General features: G+C 44.5%; 1 protein-coding gene across 3 annotated transcripts in view; it reads left to right on the plus strand.

The window, feature by feature from the left end:
* Positions 1-21,574, plus strand: part of LOC310861527 (adenylate cyclase type 6-like) — a 100,708-nt gene that overhangs the window by 4,739 nt on the left and 74,395 nt on the right. Inside the window, exons 2-3 of one of the 3 annotated variants that reach the window (XM_083769007.1) lie at positions 13,439-13,660; positions 15,770-16,748. In XM_083769007.1, the coding sequence (XP_083625133.1) occupies positions 13,641-13,660; positions 15,770-16,748 (999 nt within the window). In that variant the 5' untranslated portion in view covers positions 13,439-13,640. Of the gene's footprint in view, positions 1-13,438; positions 13,661-14,302; positions 14,332-14,370; positions 14,390-15,769; positions 16,749-21,574 lie in introns of those variants that run through there. The other 2 variants (XM_083769008.1, XM_083769009.1) reach the window with 2 other exon arrangements.

Genomic DNA, 21,574 nt, shown 5'->3' on the forward strand with positions numbered 1-21,574 from the left:
CTCTGCCTCCCGCTGGAGAGAGGCGACAGCAGCCGCGACAGTCGCCCCCATGCTGCTCTGCTGTTTATACCTTTTTATTACATTTATTTGGCTCTGCACAATCTGCAGCTTTCACGCTCGGGTCATTTAGAGGTTTGGTGAGATCAGCTAATAATATAGTGCACATGGTATATTAGCTTTCCAGGAGAGCATTATTATAGTCACTGTATAGGGCCAAATGCACCCCCTGCCGGGGCGGCAGTGGCCAGATGGAGAACCCGGTTCGATCCCATGGGCTCCCCAGGCCCAGAGTTAGTGTGGAAGTGTCCTTGAGCAAGGCAGCAAGCCTCTGAACCCCTAATTGCTCCTGATGTGTAGGTTGGTGCCTTAGTTGCATTGGTCTCCTCTGCCATCGGTGTGTGAATGTGTTTGTGATTGGGTGAATGTAAAGACCTTATGTAACTTCTATATAATCTATATAAATGCTTTGGTAAAAGCGTTATATAAATGCACCATTTACCATTTGTTGTTAACCATATTCCAGTGGTTCTCAAACTCTTTCATTGCATGGACCCCTGAATTGTATTTGGCCACGGAAATGTTTTTGTGCCAGTGATCAAGTTCACAACGTGTTGCATCGCGACTCACTGTGATGTTGTAGATTTGGCTATTTTCCCTGTAGCTGATGATACAATAGGGTTAATGTGATGAAACAGATTTTGATCAATTTGGCCAGGGACCCTGGAACCCCCACCCCCCTCAAGGAACCCTGGAACCCCCACCCCCCTCAAGGAACCCTGGGGGTTTACGGACCCCACTTTGAGGCACACACCACATCGGTCACTCGATTCTGTAGGTTTACACTCTACAACATTCAAAGGATCAGACCCTTCCTCACCCAGGAGTCAGCCCAGCTCCTTATCCAAAGGATCAGACCCTCCCTCACCCAGGAGTCAGCCCAGCTCCTTATCCAAAGGATCAGACTCTTCCTCACCCAGGAGTCAGCCCAGCTCCTTATCCAAAGGATCAGAGCCTCCCTCACCCAGGAGTCAGCCCAGCTCCTTATCCAAAGGATCAGACCCTCCCTCACCCAGGAGTCAGCCCAGCTCCTTATCCACACATCAGTGATCATATCAAAACATGTGCACTAAAGCCTCTCCAAACGATCCAGAATGCCGCAGCACGCTTGATCTTCAACCAGCTAAAATCTTCACATGTCTCCCCCCTTCTCCACTCCCTCCATTGGCTCCCAGTTACTACCCGCACAAAGAGTACAACACTGATGTTGGCCTACAAAGCAACCAAAATGGCACCCCAGAACTTTCACTAAAACATCCGGGACAACGCTCCACACGTCCCAGACTCTTCTCCCTTCCCTTCACCCCAGAACCTTCACTAAAACATCCGGGACAACGCTCCACACGTCCCAGACTCTTCTCCCTTCCCTTCACCCCAGAACTTTCACTAAAACATCCGGGACAACGCTCCACACGTCCCAGACTCTTCTCCCTTCCCTTCACCCCAGAACTTTCACTAAAACATCCGGGACAACGCTCCACACGTCCCAGACTCTTCTCCCTTCCCTTCACCCCAGAACTTTCACTAAAACATCCGGGACAACGCTCCACACGTCCCAGACTCTTCTCCCTTCCCTTCACCCCAGAACCTTCACTAAAACATCCAGGACAACGCTCCACACGTCCCAGACTCTTCTCCCTTCCCCTCTAGCTCCCTAACTATGGAATGAATAATCTCCCCATTGCAATTAGAGCTACTACACACTCCCTCCCAATTCTCCACCGTAATCTGAAGACTCAACTCTTCAGACTTCAGCACTCCAGCACTTGCTGTAGCACTTACCCTAGGTTCGACCTTGCAGGCTTATGCAACGGATACAAATTTAATTTAAATTACAAGTAGACAGATGCCAGGTCATTACTGACCTGGCATCCTATAGTGTTTATAGTTTCAATGTATACAGATTATTGATTTTCTTTGGATACTGTACTGTTAGACTGATGATACAGTAGGTTCTTGGTTTACTTATATCCTAGATGAGTATTTCTATGCATTTGATGTATTACCGTGCATTATTTTTGCTTACTGTAAATCTCTTTGGATTAAGAGCATCTGCTAAATGCCTAAATTGTAAATTGTTTGAGAACGACTGCCATATTGGACAGGTATAAAATGTATAAATGAAGGAAGTCAAATGACAATATTATATTGTCTCTGTTGGGTGATAACCTCATTATGTCCGAAACATATATGACAAATAGGATTCAAATTATAAAGTAGTAAAAGTAGCAGGTCTACAAGCTCGAAACTTGTCGAGGGCTCCTTTTTTTTCCACTTAATCTTTATTGAAGAAAAGACAGAGACAACAAAACAAAACAAAAAAGACAATACGAAAAAAAGAACAAAAGGAGGAAGACAAAAACAAAAGACAAGGCTGCATTTATCCTCTTGTAGTCTTTTGATGCTTTTGTCTGTGTGACACTGTAGTATGATTAATTAAGGCGTTCATTTACAAACAAAACATGAAAATGTTTTAATATTTAATTTCTTTGGTTTCTGCCCGACAGCAACGATATGAGCTGTCAAATTAGTGGTTGGAACCCAACACAACTGTAACGCAGTCAGAGAAAACATTAGACTAAAAATTCCTGCAACGTTCCTCATGTTGAAGTGCCTGAACAGCCTGCACCTGCATATCGAACAAAGGACATGTTTAAAGTTAACGCTTTTGTCGGAAGTGTCAATGGAAGTGTCAACTAGAAATAAACTCTCTCAAGATGCCAACTTGCGCCTTGCACACAAGTAGGCCATGTATGGCCTGCTTGTGCGCAGGCAGAGCACGCCATGAGTGGCGCTCACCACCACTGGCATCACCACTTCCACAAAAAAACTCCCTATAGAACTCTCTGTCTGGGTATGATTGCTGCTCTGAGTCCTAGAGCTCTCTGCTGTCTGGGTACGACTGCTGATCTGAGTCCTTGAGCTCTCTGCTGTCTGGGTACGACTGCTGATCTGAGTCCTAGAGCTCTCTGCTGTCTGGGTACGACTGCTGATCTGAGTCCTTGAGCTCTCTGCTGTCTGGGTACGACTGCTGCTCTGAGTCCTAGAGCTCTCTGCTGTCTGGGTACGACTGCTGCTCTGAGTCCTTGAGCTCTCTGCTGTCTGGGTACGACTGCTGCTCTGAGTCCTAGAGCTCTCTGCTGTCTGGGTACGACTGCTGCTCTGAGTCCTTGAGCTCTCTGCTGTCTGGGTACGACTGCTGCTCTGAGTCCTAGAGCTCTCTGCTGTCTGGGTACGACTGCTGCTCTGAGTCCTTGAGCTCTTTGCTGTCTGGGTACGACTGCTGCTCTGAGTCCTCTCGGCTTGGGCATGCCTGCAATCTGCAGGCCCCTCACGACTGATTTATGGACATTACAGAGGCTTCCAAATATGTAGTAGTTTACATTTGTAGCCAAGCTGTATAATAGCATCCCTAAGACGCTGGTACTTAAGCACCTTGGTAAGGAATGCCTCTTCCAGACTGTGGTCAAATGTACATGCCACTTCCAAAGTGGTCACTTCTCTACTGTCCTCATCAACAACAATATCTGGTGTATTAGCTGTGACATCTGAAAAGGCATCATTTTCATTATTGTGCATGAAACACGTGAGTGCTTATACATTTTGGCAGATGATGAAACATATGAACTTATGTCCTTAGCTAATAGGTCAACATTTCTGTCGTGCCCTTATACATAGCAGCCATTAAGAATAATGTGTTTCTGTAACTGGAGTGTGGTCATGGTGCAGACAATGAGGAGGAAACGTGTCACGTTCCGTGACATGTGTTATGTTTTCTAGTGTTCCTTGTTCTTAGTTTTAGTTGGTGTTTTACTTTTCTGTTGTGATTTTCTTGTGATTTTTGTTTATTCCTTATATTCCTAGTACCTACAGTAGTAGTTTCCTAGTGTTTCTCCTCGTGTATTCTTGCCCCCTTGTTTGTCTGTCATGGTCCTATGATCTCTCCTTGTCTCAAACCGTGACAACCACAGTGAGAGATTGATTCCTCTTTCCAAGCATTGCTCTCATCCTCTACATTAAAGATGGCAGTTACAACGGGTGTGCAGTTTTAAATGTTAATACATCGTTTAGAATACAACATGTTTTAGATCTAAAACAAATTTGTTTAGGAAAACGTTAGGTTGTAAAACTGCCACCAACTTGTGCATGCTGTGTCAGGAGCTGTCGCATCTCAGGCATGCACACACACGCACATACACACACACCAGCACCAATCAAATTTGGGCCATCCTTGTCCTGTTAAAAAGGAACACATTCTATACTGTTATACACAGCATGGTAAGATGGATGTTTTAGCCTACAGCTTGATTTACCCAGCCATTTAGGACTGACGTTCGCTCTGAAAGAATATATATTCAAAGATTTGTGCTGCATTTTTACGATTTAAAAAAAAATAGCAGATCTACAAGCTCGTAGCCCGCCACTCGGTGGCGTGCTACGACCTTGTAGATCTGCTATTTTTCAATAGCTAAAGTATAACATAATGCTTATGTTAAAACACCAAAAGGGGTTCCTGCCCAGAATGGGTTAATAGGATCTGTCTACAACAATGTGAATGTGCTGTAGCCATGGAGTTAAGTTCTCAGTCACCACGACTGATTTCAGTCTGATTTCAGTCAATTTGGAGTCTATAAAAGTGGGACATGTCTTCCATAAAAGCATGTCAGGCACCAAAAATAGGCTCTCTGCAAGCCTAATCTAGATATGTAGAAGCTTGTACAGTATATAGCCTATTTCCGGTTATTGGTTATATTTTAAGACGAAAGAGTATTTTAAGTGGTCAAACTATGTCTAAACAAAAAAGACCGATTATTTCCCGGTCTTAATGGGTTACACCAGTGGACTGGACCCAGAGCTGTCATACGAACTGCACCCTAACATATTAACCACTCGAAACCTAGCATCGCTATTCTGGTGCTGAACATTTGGCAAGAATAGCAGATCTACAAGCTCACAATGTGACGCATCGTCACACAATTTGTGAATATTTTGTCAAGAGATTTTGTGTAGCGGCAGAGTACACAGAGCCAGCCAACTCGGGTCATGTTTACTTGATATTTGCAATAAGTATAGGGCTATATATTGGTCTTTCAGTGTCTAATATTGCCATGCATCTGTTTAGTCTCTCATCTGTTATCGTTGTCATATTCTTATTTATAGCATGCAGAGCCTACAATTCCCCTGCCCTTTATTAGATTTACTGTAGTTTGCAGTGTAGTTTTGTGAGTGCCTGTTCCTGAGGTTAGAAAACCTTTCCAGCAGCACTATGTAACTTCTTACCCACTGGACGGGTTCAAATTCAGGGTAGAAGAGGAAAGTTACATGAGGTATTTTAAAACCTGGACTTGGACTGTGGCAAATAAACGGAGTATTTCACATCAAAACTATTTAATTGATGCCTCGAGGCATCATTGATGCCCATCTTTTTTTAATTGACCTCGTTATATGTTTTCTAATTTATTTTATTCCTGAGATCCAGCCTCAAAAACCTCAGACACCACATCACTCCTGCAGTCATCATGGGAGGACCCTTTGAGCATCAAACCTCCAATACATTATCAGTCCAGTCCTGAACCATAGCTTAGACTTTGTTTTAGACTACTTAGTTGACTGGAGTCCCCCATTGATCTGTACTAGGCCCCCTCCTGTTTTCCCTCTAAACTAGATATCACTGCCCAGAATAAGTTTCATGTAGTTAAGAGAAACTGGCAAATCATGTCCAGAATTATACTGCTGTGGTCCGTCCGTACACTGGTTTGTTTTGTTGCGCACATTTTGTTTTGTTGTCCAGGAAATGTGTCACAACACTGTCACACGTACTGTACATATACTGTATGTGCAACAGGATGTGTTGTTACACTTCCAGGTAATTAATATTCAGGGTCAAAGACCTTCACTAGATATTTGCATCCTCGGATGCAGTGGGAGAGGTCGAAAGTGGCCGTACACACACCACAGGATGTCCATTTGTCATGGTTTGATGTGTCGATGAGGAGGACTTAATCACCTGGGGACCCATTTCCACAACTGGACAGGGTTGGGCGCTCATTGCTAGTGATTGGTGTGTGTCTGTTTGTGTTAACGGATACAGTTGTCTAGACCCGTTGTCTAGCTGGTTATGATGTAATGGAGGGAGGGCACTCGGGTGGTGCAGGGGTAAATGACCTGCCCAGTGCCAACCACTGCGGAGACCAGTGGTTCGAATCCAGATTCATGGTGCAGGTGGATCCGGTGTGGACCTAAATGAACACATTTGGCCGTGCTTGACTGAGGGAAGCTGGGATGGAGGTCCATCTTTGATGTTGAACGGGTAGCAGTCGGACAAAGGCGATGCCACGTCCTCCTGGTGGGAGCTCCTCACTGGCAGGTGGTACAACAACAGTGGCAAGCAGAGAGAGGAATTAATTGGCATAACTTTTAATTGGGGAGTAAATGGTCTACTCTACTGGTTAAGTAGTGGTGGTTCTCTGCTGGCTATAGAAATAAAGCCACAGTACATAATTCATATAATATATAATTATCGTTACTTATTTACGCACTGGTGCGATGCATAGATCTACAATATGTACTGTGGTCTATGCAGGCTATGTTTGAGCCATGACACACAATGAAGCAATATTACACGAGAGGGTGTGTTTTACTGTGATTATTGGCACGCCAGTGGTCCTCAAGCATCACTGAAGGTTCCTCAAGCATCACTACTGTATGTGTGCTGTCATGCTCATTTGAAGCACGGTCGGGTGTCCACCAATCATTACTTTGTCGGAACTACCTGTCGCATAATTCACAATCAAATATAAATAGGACATAATCCTAAAGTTATATATAAACAAGAGGGTGGACTGCCCCACCCCCAGCTATTCATTTCAATGGAAGTTGCTCACTGGCGTTTGAAGCAGCCATAAGAATGATGATTACTTAATTATTTACTTCCTCATTTTCTTGATTGGGCACCAACTTTACTTGTTATTCATGCGCTTTTAGCATAGAGTATTTGGTACCAAGCAGTTTAATATGTGTATTTCGCTTTAGTTTGAGAATTTACAAGTGTCTATTCCATCAGTTGACTGGCCATTTAGTACATAGTTCATACTAGTGAAAGAAATGAACCATGAACCATTTTTCTATGAATGTTGAGTTGCTCACTGCATTCTAACTCTAACTAAAGCTGACTGTTGACTTTGAAGCCGCGTCCAGCATGTCATCATGTTTGAATGAAGTGACCTCAGTGGTTGAGTTATTAATGTTTTGCATGTCAGTCGGGGGATTTCTGGGAGAGTGGGGCTTGTTTCAATTGAAACACATCAAACAGCCACAGTATTGCTGCCAATTGGACAGATGGAAACCACTTTTTGTTTTTCTAAGATATATATTTTTACTCCAGTTGTTTGCTTTGTTAGATTGTAGTGTGTAAAGAGAGAGGAAACTGAGGCGTGACAAATGGTGGGAGTTGGATTCAAACTCGTGTTCTGCTGTTCTTGCAACGTGCAACTGTGGTCCATTCACTTTATCAGTGGTTCTCAAACCTTTTCATGTCAAGGACCCTCTAGCCTCGGAAACCCAGACGTTTAAGGACCCCCAAATTGATTATGTATTTGGCCCCATCTGAAAATATTGTGTGCCTGGTAGGCAGAAGAGAAGGTTAAGAGAAGATTAATGTGATGCTATCCCAGGCGAAAAATAAATATATTTATTCCATACTTAAGTACACTTTTAGCACAGAAAGTATGTTAAATGTATACTTGTAGTGTCTCTAATCATATTAATAGTACATTTTTGCTAAATATAATATAAGTGAACATAAATTAATTTGTGATTTAGCACATTTGTGATAAGTGTACTAAATGAGAAATATATTTCAAATAGTATGAAAGTATGCTTTTCATGAGTGCATTAATTTTATGTTTACTTTTGTCTAACTTAAATACATATAATCACAAATACATTTGTGATTATTATATTTTAAGTACTTTATCAATATATTCACAACAAGTTCTCCTGAACATGCATTTATTGTAAGATGTACTTTAATTATAATAATTAAAAATATATTGGTGATTATTATATTTTAAGTCCATTAGCAATATATTTATAGCAAGTTCTCCTGAACATGCATTTATTGTAAGATGTACTTTAATATAATAATTAAAAATACATTTGTGATTATTATATTTTAAGTCCATTAGCAATATATTCATAGCAAGTTCTCCTGAACATGCATTTATTGTAAGATGTACTTCAATTATAATAATTAAAAATACATTGGTGATTATTATATTTTAAGTCCATTAGCAATATATTCATAGCAAGTTCTCCTGAACATGCATTTATTGTAAGATGTACTTCAATTATAATAATTAAAAATACATTGGTGATTATTATATTTTAAGTCCATTAGCAATATATTCATAGCAAGTTCTCCTGAACATGCATTTATTGTAAGATGTACTTTAATATAATAATAAAAAATACATTTGTGATTATTATATTTTAAGTCCATTAGCAATATATTCATAGCAAGTTCTCCTGAACATGCATTTATTGTAAGATGTACTTTAATATAATAATTAAAAATACATTTGTGATTATTATATTTTAAGTCCATTAGCAATATATTCATAGCGAGTTCTCCTGAACATGCATTTATTGTAAGATGTACTTTAATATAATAATTAAAAATATATTTGTAGATTGTATTTTTTAAATGCACTCTTAGCATATTTTAAGTAAATATATTTGTAGATTGTATTTTTAATACATTATAAATACAATACAAGTATAAACTTTCAGTATATTAAGTTTAAGTACATTAAGTACTAATGTGCTATAAATACTGCCAGGTGAAATGGGAGTGGCTAGAGGAAGTCCATTTCCCAGCATACACTGGGGCGCCAAGGACCGTGTGTTATTGTTCTTATTTGTGTTATTATTTGAATATTAGAATGTATACTGGAGTTATGTTATGGGTAATTGTGTTTAGGGTTTTGTTGTGGAGTTATTTGGTGATTTATGTTGTTTTATGTGATTTGTTAGTAAAACCATGAATCTAAATGTCTGTTGGTTTGATCAGTCCCTCTCCCCTTTTCCCATTCATATGTATAGTAACATGGTTGCTCCAATTAAGAGTTATATATGCAAATATATGCAAATTTATACTTTTCCGAAGTATATATATAATATATATATATACTTTGGAAAAGTATAAATTTGCATATATATTATATATAATGCTTAAAATTTATTTGGAGTATAAAAGTCATTAATTTGAAGTATACGTACTATCAAATATATTTTAAGCACATGAGTTTGTAATGTTATTATATTAACACATTGGTAGTATATTTTAAATGTATTTATTTATATACTATACAAATACACTATAAATATAATATAAGTATGCTTTTCACTCATCGGAAAAAGTATACTTGGGATACTGGAAGTATATTTTCAATTTAACACTATTGTTTTGTCAGAAAAGGGTTAAAAAGTATAGAAAAAATATATTTAAGATATGTTTAAGTAGATCTGATAGTGTATTCGAGATAACAAAGTATATTTTAAGCACATTAGTTCATAATGTTATTCTATTAACACATTGGTAGTATATTTTAAATGCATTTATTTAATACTTGATATACACTCGATATATTCGAAAATACACTATAAATATAATCTAAGTATGCTTTTCAAAAGTATACTTGGAATACTGGAAGTATATTTTCAATTTAACACTATTTTTTTGGTCACAAAAGGGTTAAAAAGTATAGAAAAAATATATTTAAGATATGTTTTAGCACATCTTAAGTGCAACTTAAGTATAAAAAGTACAACTTAAGTAGTTTCAAAATAGCACAATTTAAATTCAAATAGTTTCAAGTACAAATAAGTACATTTAGTATACTTTAAAAAAGTATACTAAATATATTTCTTTTTCGCCTGGGATGTTAACTACTTTAGCCTGGGAACCCCCTGGAAACCCTCTCTCTACCTCCCACCCCACTTTAGGAACCAATGCAATGTATGCTGAACCAACAGGCAGGCCTGTGATGTAGACCACTAATAACGGAAATAAAAAAAACATCTAGTTTTCAGTGTGTTTTAATTCTCAAAACAAAAGGCCAACCACTCTCGTCATGGTAATTAAGTTTGCGGAAGTTTGCTGTCCTACTTCTGTGAAACATGACTTTATTGCCAGCCACGTAACAACTTTACACTCCTGCCATTTTATTTCTGTTTGCTTTGCATTTGTAGCATATACTTGGTGATAAAGAATATGTTTGGACCAGTACTGCTGTCAGAAGTAGGCGTATGGTGGAAGGAGTTTGCATTGAAATCATAAAGAACCCAAGAGACTATGTTTACATTTGCTGCAAAACATCTGGGACAAAGCTCCTCACGTACCAGACTCTTCTCCCTCCTGGCTCCCAAACTGTGGAACAAACTCCCCATTGCAGTTGGAACTGCAGACTCACTCACAATCTTCCGCTGTAATCTGAAGACTCACCACTTCAGACTACACCGTAGCCCATAGCACTTGCAGCAGCACTTGTTCTAGCCTTGACAACCTTGCAGGCTTATGCAAAGGTTAAAATGTAATTTAGATAGCATGTTATGTTAGTGGTTCCCAAACCTTTTGTCACGATATCAGTCTGTTGCACACTTTTAGGCCCTCATTTATCAATCGAGTGTAAAATCTGCCACAGATTCGAGTGCAGGTTTCGTAGTACACCCACGTCGCCACGGCATTTATAAAGTGATCGCAAACAGCTGATCCTTCCTTAATTTTGTTCTCACGTTAATAAATGTCACGGCTGAATTTGATCTGGCACGCCCTAAGAAATCAAGCCTCGCCCTCGTTTTTGCGACATGAACAACGGCAATACGTTTCCTGAAACCATGGTTACATGAAAAAATAGGTTTCTCCCGTGCCTTGCTGCCCGCCTCTCCCCCTCTCTCATACACACGCACAGCACGCACACGCAACTTGCAAGCCCAACTAACTGGTGTGTTGTTAAACAAATAAAGAACGAACACCTGCATGAATTAAATAAAGCGTGCGTGCGGGGGGTGAGGCGGGCAGCAAGGGAGCGAAGCGAGAGGAGAAACAGACAACTAAATAAAGTTGTAGGCCTACCCTGTGACCAACTTTATTTAATTCATGCAGGGTCCCTGTCTGTTTCCCTCTCACCTCGCTTGCCTTGCTGTCATGCACGCACGCACCTACATGACACATTAAATAAAGCTGTCTGTTTCTCCTCTCGCTTCGCTTCCCCCTCACCCCCCGCACGCACGCACGCACATATCGCTATTTGCAACTTTAACTGTGTTGTTAGTTGTATATTAAATTATTAAAGTATTTTTAATTTAATATACAACAAGATATATTAGTGAACGAAAACCTGAACCTGTGAACCATAATTAAATAACAAATAGGCACACTGACACACACGCTGCTGTTTTACAGGTGCTCCTCCTGTCCTGTCTGTCTGTCTGTCTGTCTGTCTCTCTCTATCACAGTGGTCCGTCCGTGACCAACTGACCATGCACGTTCCGACGTTCGCCAGTCTATTTAGATTGCCTCGCAGTCGTTAGTCACTGTTATATGAATGTGCAGCCAAAACCATAGCCTCATGTGGCTGGTGCATGGGCTGGCTGGGTAATATACCTATATATCCGATGCAGTTCCCACTTGCGCTGGGAGCCTGGCACGGTACATTTGGCATTCGAGCGACGCGTCGGGTTTATTATATTGCACATACCGTAAGAAAGACATCGGCCTTCATGCTGTAGATTAGGCTACAGTAGGCTATACCTGCACGTTGGGACTCCGCAGCTGAGCTGCAGCAGCTGCTGCACTATACTCTCCAACGTCCCGTCATGGAAATATTTCAGCACAGACAGCCCAAATCCTCATGCGCTCATCATGCAAAACACTGTTTAAATGGCTTAAGCATCTCTTGCAACATTGTTTTTAATTGCGCGATTTTATCTCCTACTAATTTCATATGACACATGTATTCCTTAACATTTTTATTTATTTATTTTTTTACATGTAGCCCATATACATTATACATACCTTTTATATAAACATTTTAGGAGTGAATACATATATGTTTTGATGCCTGTGACAGCCTCTCAGCAGTTCAGACAAGGCTGCTCCGCTTGTGTAAAACAGAAAAACAGCGTACGCCAGCTCGCGACCAGACGTGACTATTTGTCCTACTCAAGTTCAATTTCAAGCTTTGCCGGAAATGTTAAATGCCGAAAATGTCGGTAATTTCGGCGTGCGCCCATATTTTGGCGTACGCACGGTTGATAAATGAGGGCCCTACTGTGTACTAGTGATGTCCTAGTGTTTCCTGTTTTCCCTATAGTTACTGTTTCCTTGTGTTGTCTCACCTCCCTGTGATTACTAGTCTTCTCCACTTGTTTAGTCTCAGCCAATGATATGTTGTTTGTAGTTATGTTGCACCTGTGTCTAGTTAGTCTTTGTGTATTTAAACCGCCCTGTGTCCAGTCTTCCCTTGCCTGATTATAGTCAATGTTACTGTGTTTCCTGATGTCTGCATATGACCTGCTACAGCGACACTGTGTTGTGAGTTTTGTGTTAATAAATACGTAGTCATTGGACTTCATCTGTTTGCCTGGTTCTGCTTCTGGGTCCTCACCTGACACACCGTGACACCTTTTCATGTCAAGGACCCCCAAATTGAAATTAATTTCATTAGCCCGCGGACCCCCATTTGAAGAGATATGCCAGGGAAGGACCCCCGGTTTGACCTACATTAGGCTACGGACTCCCCATTTGATGGCATTTCTATCTCTGGGACCCTCCCAATTTATATTGTAAAATCTATGTTAATTTAACTCTGAGAGTGTAACAAATGGGTCCATTTGGTTCCATTTTTACATTCTCTGAGTGAGTTCTTTTTTTCTATACTGTACTGTATGTAAACGAGCAAATCAGTCAACCAATCACCGGCAACAGGCATTCTGATTGGCCAGTATGAGATGATACATGATGATGTATGATAAGAGCTGATACTTCTGCCAAATATGACGTAAACAAACAATCACATGGTGATTGGTGGGAGCGCTAGGCCAATAAGGGACCACCTTATGTAGCAATGTCAAATGTCCGCTAACATAAATTGATGTACGACGACAAGAGTGCCCCTCATTTCACAAGGGTGTGATTTTTTTGATACTCTCTGAGTGAGTTACAGACCTGTAGGCCTAAGGGTCCATTTGGTTCCTAATTCTAATTTAGCTGGGGACCCAGGGGGGGGATTGTGTTTACCTTTCTTACTGCAAGTCGCTCTGGAGCGTCTGATATAAATGCCTAAAAGGTTAAATGCTCTATTTGTTTTTCTCCTTCTAGACCCAGAAGAAGAAGCCCTGGAGATAAGACACCTTCTCATCATCAACCTCCATCTCTGATCAGCCAGTCTCTCCTCACGGTGACCTGGGGTTTGACCGGCTCCGGTTGCTCCGGTTGCCCTCTACAGAACCTCCCTCATCCCCTTCAAAGTCCACTCCGGGGGATAGATGAGTGAACCGGCCGGAGAGGACAGGGCTGGGACATGTACCAGAACCCAGACAGGTGAGGACAGGGCTGGGACATGTACCAGAACCCAGACAGGTGAGGGACATGTACCAGAACCCAGACAGGTGAGGACAGGGCTGGGACATGTACCAGAACCCAGACAGGTGAGGGACATGTACCAGAACCCAGACAGGTGAGGACAGGGCTGGGACATGTACCAGAACCCAGACAGGTGAGGACAGGGCTGGGACATGTACCAGAACCCAGACAGGTGAGGACAGGACTGGGACATGTACCAGAACCCAGACAGGTGAGGACAGGGCTGGGACATGTACCAGAACCCAGACAGGTGAGGACAGGGCTGGGACATGTACCAGAACCCAGACAGGTGAGGACAGGGCTGGGACATGTACCAGAACCCAGACAGGTCTGGGACATGTACCAGAATCCAGACAGGTGAGGACAGGGCTGGGACATGTACCAGAACCCAGACAGGTCTGGGACATGTACCAGAATCCAGACAGGTGAGGACAGGGCTGGGACATGTACCAGAACCCAGACAGGTCTGGGACATGTACCAGAACCCAGACAGGTCTGGGACATGCACCAGAAACCAGACAGGTGAGGACAGGGCTGGGACATGTACCAGAACCCAAACAGGTGAGGGACATGTACCAGAACCCAAACAGGTGAGGACAGGGCTGGGACATGTACCAGAACCCAGACAGGTGAGGGACATGTACCAGAACCCAGACAGGTGAGGGACATGTACCAGAACCCAGACAGGTGAGGGACATGTACCAGAACCCAGAGCCAGCTCTACTGGGAGGTCAGGAGGTCATTCAATAAGGAAAAATCCATGTATAGCAGCCGGGCTGCAACTATTGAGTGTCTTCCTAGCGATTATTCTTTTGATTACTTTTTCAATTAATTCAAATCAAGAAGCGTAGTTTAAATCATGATTATTATTGAGGGGTTTGTGTGAACACAAACATTTACTTGTGATTGGCTGATCACCCCATAGCGATGACTTGATTGGCTGAGCAAAGTACTACATATTGAAGATAAAAGTGAGGGCAGAAAAGGCTAAGCCAGAATTACTTTTGTGATGATTTGATTGGCTGAGTACGGAATGTGAGTACGGAATGTGATGTATGAATCTGTCTTTATTGTTAATGGCGTTTAATGTTTGTGTTGGCACCGTTTGTTTTACATCACCATTACATCACCTAATCAACATGAGTTAGACTGTAATGTATTAGCGCCCCTCACTTCACACGGGTGTGATTCTTATACTCAAGTCCAATCCGGCTAATGTTTGTTTGTTTGAAATTCTTTATTTAGGAATACCCCATTGAGATACAGTCTCGTTTTCAAGAGGGTCCTATAACCCTTCACTTATGGCGTCCTCAATTTTCTGTCCTCACCTCATCCTAGTACGTACATTGCTCACTATGGGGTGCTCAGCCAATCAAGTCTATGGACTTTTAAACTTTTTATGTTTTAATGTTTGCTTAACAAACAGCACCCCCAAAAAAACAGCCTTACTTCACATGAGTGTGATTTTTCAATTATTATCGTAATTGGAAAAACACGTACTGGAGGGACAATATCAGTCACCAGAACCAGAGACGTGTGCTTTCGATGAATCTATCATGGTTAAAATGGATTTTTAAGTTACAATGGGTTTGTATAGGAAGGTGGCACATCTGATAACATTCATATCAAATATCTAAATATTGAATCAAGCAACTTAAAAACTGGGGTCTGGAATGAAACACAAAAGCCTGGCTATATACGTAGAAAAATGATCCCAAACGCGTTTGAAAGTGAAATATCCCTTTAACTATTGCAGCCTCTGGATCTGATGTGTGTAGCTTGTCTATTCTCATATGTCTCTGTGTCTCTGCTCTGTGTCCCGGTCTGTGTCCCGGTCTTGTCTATTCTCATATGTCTCTGTGTCTCTGCTCTGTGTCCCGGTCTGTGTCCCGGTCTTGTCTATTCTCATATGTCTCTGTGTCTCTGCTCTGTGTCCCGGTCTGTGTCCCGGTCTTGTCTATTCTCATATGTCTCTGTGTCCCGGTCTGTGTCCCGGTCTGTGTCCCGGTCTTGTCTATTCTCATATGTCTCTGTGTCTCTGCTCTGTGTCCCGGTGTCTCCGTACAGGATGTCCTGGTTCAGTGGTTTCCTAGTGGCCAGAGTGGACGATCGCAAGACGGCGTGGGGCGAGCGCAATGGCAAGAAGAGCAAGCGGAAGGGAGGCTCCTCTCTCTGCAACCCGCGTTACATGAGCTGCCTGCGGGACTCGGACGCCATGGACACCCCCTCCCATGGCGCCCCCCTCCACCAGCACCACCACCACCACCGCGGGGTGGGGGGCGGTGGCGCCATGGGGGGCGGCGGGGGCAACTTTGGCGTCCGCTGCGGCTGGCAGGAGGACCACTATGGCAAAATGGGCGCGGCGTCATCCGGGGAAGGCGTGGGGCTGAAGTCGGTGGATTTGGGATTCGAGGACGACCCCAAGGGAAGGAAAGGCGGGTGCAACGGAGGGGGGGACGCGGCCGACGACGGTCCCGGGGCGGGAGGAGGAGGAGGAGGAGGAGGAGGAGGAGGAGGGGTGACGGCGGCGGACTGCTGGCTCAGGGTGGTGCGCGTGTTCCAGTCCAAGAAGTTTGAGTCGCGCAAGCTGGAGCGCCTGTACCAGCGCTACTTCTTCCGGCTGAACCAGAGCTCTCTGACCATGCTGATGGGCGTGCTGGTGATCGTGTGCGGCGTGATGCTGACCTTCCACTGTGTGCACGCGCCGCCGCACGTGGCCTACTCGTCGGCGCTGTCGGTGGCCATGGCGCTCTTCATGGCCCTGATGGTGGTGTGCAACCGCAACGGCTTCCACCAGGACTACATGTGGATGGTCAGCTACCTGGTGATCGGCGTGCTGGTGTCGGTGCAGGTGCTGGGCGTGCTGATGGTGCGTCCGCGCAGCGCCTCCGAGGGCATCTGGTGGTCGGTGTTCTTCATCTACATCATCTACACGCTGCTGCCCGTGCGCATGCGGGCGGCCGTGGTGAGCGGCGTGGTGCTCTCCGTCATACACGTGGTCATCACCTGGCAGATCAACCAGGAGGACAAGTTCCTCTGGAAGCAGGTAAGAGACACCACACCACTGGTTCACAACCCGGGGGTCCGGGACTCCCAAACATCTGCATTGCTGCTGCTGGATATATATATATATATATATATAATGTTTAAAGATGTTTTGGGGGGCTTTTCTGCCTTTATATGGATAGAGATAGGTGTAGAGTTACAGGAAACAGGGAGAGATGGGGGTCCGAGTGACAAGCAGCAGAGGCCGACGGGCTTGGGAATCGAACCTGCAACTCGCTGCCATGCTGCACTACATGTGGTATGCGCCTGAACCACTAGGGCCTAGGGCCCGGGACATCCTAGGGCCCGGGACAACCTAGGGCCCGGGACATCCTAGGGCCCGGGACATCCTAGGGCCCGGGACATCCTAGGGCCCGGGACATCCTAGGGCCCGGGACATCCTAGGGCCCGGGACATCCTAGGGCCCGGGACATAGTAGGGCCCGGGACATCCTAGGGCCCGGGACATCCTAGGGCCCGGGACATCCTAGGGCCCGGGACATCCTAGGGCCCGGGACATCCTAGGGCCCGGGCCATCGGCACCGCATCATGAAATTAAAATAAATTCACCACTTAAAGCCTAGTATACTGTACTTGGTTGACCAGAGTACCTCAGGGCCCTATACCACTACATTTTCTGTTTGCATTCAAACATCTTCTCTGAAAATAATATGTGCTTGTAGTTATTGTCTGTTTGGTAGGTAGTCCACACATTTAAACATAATCATAACTTGCTTTCTTGGGTAGCCCTATATATTTTTTATTTATTACAAAGCTTGGGGCGGCGGTGGGTCAGGGGTAGAGTGGCTGGATGGTAACCGCAAGGTTGCCAGCTCGAACCCGGGCTCCCCCAGAGTTAGTGTCGAAGTGTCCTTGAGCAAGACACCCCTAATTGCTCCTGATGTGCTGGTTGGTGCCTTGCATGGTTTCCGCTGCCATCGGTGTGTGAATGGGTGAATGTAATGCACAATCTATGTAAAGCGCCTTGGATAAAGGCGCTATATAAATGCACCATTTACCATTTTGGTGAATGCTTGATTCTGATTGGTCAATGTGTGCTATTTCTTGACAATGCTCTATAACAGACCGCTGTCAAAGCCTCAGAGCACCAGCTGCACTGCTTGGATTTCATTTCATGCTGTATCCAACATTACAGCCATGTAAACAAACACACAATGTACATTACAGCTAAACATTGCTCTCAAAAATGTTTTGGAAAACATTTGAAGCTGGAAATAGACCGAAAATGTATTCTATTTGATCAACTCACTTCCTTGTTTTCCGAGGCGGCTGTGCTGCAGCTGGGCAGACAGCCAACACTTATGGAATACTTTCATTACCATAAGCAAGGACATACCTTGTTTTGTTGTTACTTTTGGGTCAATTTATTAATGTATTAATAAAGTAGACATGTAATAAGACGGGATAATGTATAACGTGGCGGGAGTTGTTTAGAAATAATGCCCTTGCCCAGGCCGTAGCGTAACGGTCTGGGCACCGGACTGGTAATCCAGTCGCAGTGTGCCGCGGGTTCGACTCCCGGACCCGACACGGCCTTTACTGCATGTCATCCCCCATCTCTCTCCCGTTTCCTGTCAGCCTACTGTCTGTCCCTTCAAAAATCAATAAAAGGCGTAAGCCGCAAAAAAAATATCTTAAAAAAAAAATAATAATAATAATAATAAATAAATAAATAAAATAATGCCCTTCAGGATGATTAAAAACCTCGACTTTGTGTCCATGTTTAAACATCCCGTCGGCCGTTATTTCTCAACTACCACCAGGTCATGCATTATCCCTTGTGTATTGATTATACTGTCAAACTTTGTGAAAATAACCAATCTATAAGCTGAGCTTGTAAAGCACCTACTTTCTCTGTGGTGTGGTTAATATGTTGGGAACCACTGCACAAACAACATCACAAGAATAGGGATAACAGACATTTTGACAAAAATGGGATAGAAGCTTGTCTGACAACGGACCAGGCATTATTTGAAATCTCCTTCCAATGTGTTTGCTTTTAGACGGCGCATGCAGGTCCATGGCCCAGGCAGCAGGCCGGTTTCTGCTTTGTCTCATCGTGTTTTGGCAGGCTTTCCAACATGGCGTGTTTATAATATACTGTATTGCTTCGTAGAGGCCATGTGCTCAACTCAGAGAATCTGCAAATCTGTTGCCAATTGTTCTCTGGTGCAGCCCAGCTAGAGTCTCAAGGAATTCTGCAGATGACCAGCAGCAAGCACCAGGCTTCATATACAAATGTTCAAAAATAGGCGACAGACCAGACAGCCTCGTCTGCTCATGCTCAGGCGGGGGGGGGGGGGGGGGGGGGGTGTGTGTGTGTGTGTGTGTGTGAGATCATGTGTGTATTTATCTGCCAGCGCAGAGGCAGCAGCGTTCAGCTCATGCGGGCTGTGTCAGTGTGCAGACTGTAGGCTGTGTCAGTGTGCAGACTGTATGGCTGTGTCAGTGGGCAGACTGTAGGCTGTGTCAGTGTGCAGACTGTATGGCTGTGTCAGTGGGCAGACTGTAGGGCTGTGTCAGTGTGCAGACTGTATGGCTGTGTCAGTGGGCAGACTGTATGGCTGTGTCAGTGTGCAGACTGTAGGGCTGTGTCAGTGTGCAGACTGTAGGGCTGTGTCAGTGTGTCTGTATGGCTGTGTCAGTGTGCAGACTGTATGGCTGTGTCAGTGTGCAGACTGTAGGGCTGTGTCAGTGTGCAGACTGTAGGCTGTGTCAGTGTGCAGACTGTATGGCTGTGTCAGTGTGCAGACTGTAGGCTGTGTCAGTGTGCAGACTGTATGGCTGTGTCAGTGTGTCTGTATGGCTGTGTCAGTGTGTCTGTATGGCTGTGTAAGTGTGCAGACTGTAGGGCTGTGTCAGTGTGTCTGTAGGGCTGTGTCAGTGTGCAGACTGTGTGGCTGTGTCAGTGTGTCTGTATGGCTGTGTCAGTGTGCAGACTGTATGGCTGTGTCAGTGTGCAGACTGTAGGCTGTGTCAGTGTGCAGACTGTAGGCTGTGTCAGTGTGCAGACTGTAGGCTGTGTCAGTGTGCAGACTGTAGGCTGTGTCAGTGTGCAGACTGTATGGCTGTGTCAGTGTGCAGACTGTAGGCTGTGTCAGTGTGCAGACTGTAGGCTGTGTCAGTGTGTCTGTATGGCTGTGTCAGTGTGTCTGTATGGCTGTGTCAGTGTGCAGACTGTATGGCTGTGTCAGTGTGCAGACTGTAGGCTGTGTCAGTGTGTCTGTATGGCTGTGTCAGTGTGCAGACTGTATGGCTGTGTCAGTGTGCAGACTGTAGGGCTGTGTCAGTGTGCAGACTGTAGGCTGTGTCAGTGTGTCTGTATGGCTGTGTCAGTGTGTCTGTATGGCTGTGTCAGTGTGTCTGTATGGCTGTGTCAGTGTGTCTGTATGGCTGTGTCAGTGTGTCTGTATGGCTGTGTCAGTGTGTCTGTATGGCTGTGTCAGTGTGTCTGTATGGCTGTGTCAGTGTGCAGACTGTAGGGCTGTGTCAGTGTGCAGACTGTAGGGCTGTGTCAGTGTGTCTGTATGGCTGTGTCAGTGTGCAGACTGTATGGCTGTGTCAGTGTGTCTGTATGGCTGTGTCAGTGTGCAGACTGTATGGCTGTGTCAGTGTGTCTGTATGGCTGTGTCAGTGTGTCTGTATGGCTGTGTCAGTGTGCAGACTGTATGGCTGTGTCAGTGTGTCTGTATGGCTGTGTCAGTGTGCAGACTGTAGGGCTGTGTCAGTGTGCAGACTGTAGGCTGTGTCAGTGTGCAGACTGTAGGCTGTGTCAGTGTGCAGACTGTATGGCTGTGTCAGTGTGTCTGTATGGCTGTGTCAGTGTGTCTGTATGGCTGTGTAAGTGTGCAGACTGTAGGGCTGTGTCAGTGTGTCTGTAGGGCTGTGTCAGTGTGCAGACTGTGTGGCTGTGTCAGTGTGTCTGTATGGCTGTGTCAGTGTGCAGACTGTATGGCTGTGTCAGTGTGCAGACTGTAGGCTGTGTCAGTGTGCAGACTGTAGGCTGTGTCAGTGTGCAGACTGTAGGCTGTGTCAGTGTGCAGACTGTAGGCTGTGTCAGTGTGCAGACTGTATGGCTGTGTCAGTGTGCAGACTGTAGGCTGTGTCAGTGTGCAGACTGTAGGCTGTGTCAGTGTGTCTGTATGGCTGTGTCAGTGTGTCTGTATGGCTGTGTCAGTGTGCAGACTGTATGGCTGTGTCAGTGTGCAGACTGTAGGCTGTGTCAGTGTGTCTGTATGGCTGTGTCAGTGTGCAGACTGTATGGCTGTGTCAGTGTGCAGACTGTAGGGCTGTGTCAGTGTGCAGACTGTAGGCTGTGTCAGTGTGTCTGTATGGCTGTGTCAGTGTGTCTGTATGGCTGTGTCAGTGTGTCTGTATGGCTGTGTCAGTGTGTCTGTATGGCTGTGTCAGTGTGTCTGTATGGCTGTGTCAGTGTGTCTGTATGGCTGTGTCAGTGTGCAGACTGTAGGGCTGTGTCAGTGTGCAGACTGTAGGGCTGTGTCAGTGTGTCTGTATGGCTGTGTCAGTGTGCAGACTGTATGGCTGTGTCAGTGTGTCTGTATGGCTGTGTCAGTGTGCAGACTGTATGGCTGTGTCAGTGTGTCTGTATGGCTGTGTCAGTGTGTCTGTATGGCTGTGTCAGTGTGCAGACTGTATGGCTGTGTCAGTGTGTCTGTATGGCTGTGTCAGTGTGCAGACTGTAGGGCTGTGTCAGTGTGCAGACTGTAGGCTGTGTCAGTGTGCAGACTGTAGGCTGTGTCAGTGTGCAGACTGTATGGCTGTGTCAGTGTGTCTGTATGGCTGTGTC

Source organism: Protomyctophum parallelum, assembly GCF_964188405.1.
Source record: "Protomyctophum parallelum genome assembly, chromosome: 7".
Taxonomy (NCBI): Eukaryota; Metazoa; Chordata; class Actinopteri; order Myctophiformes; family Myctophidae; genus Protomyctophum; species Protomyctophum parallelum.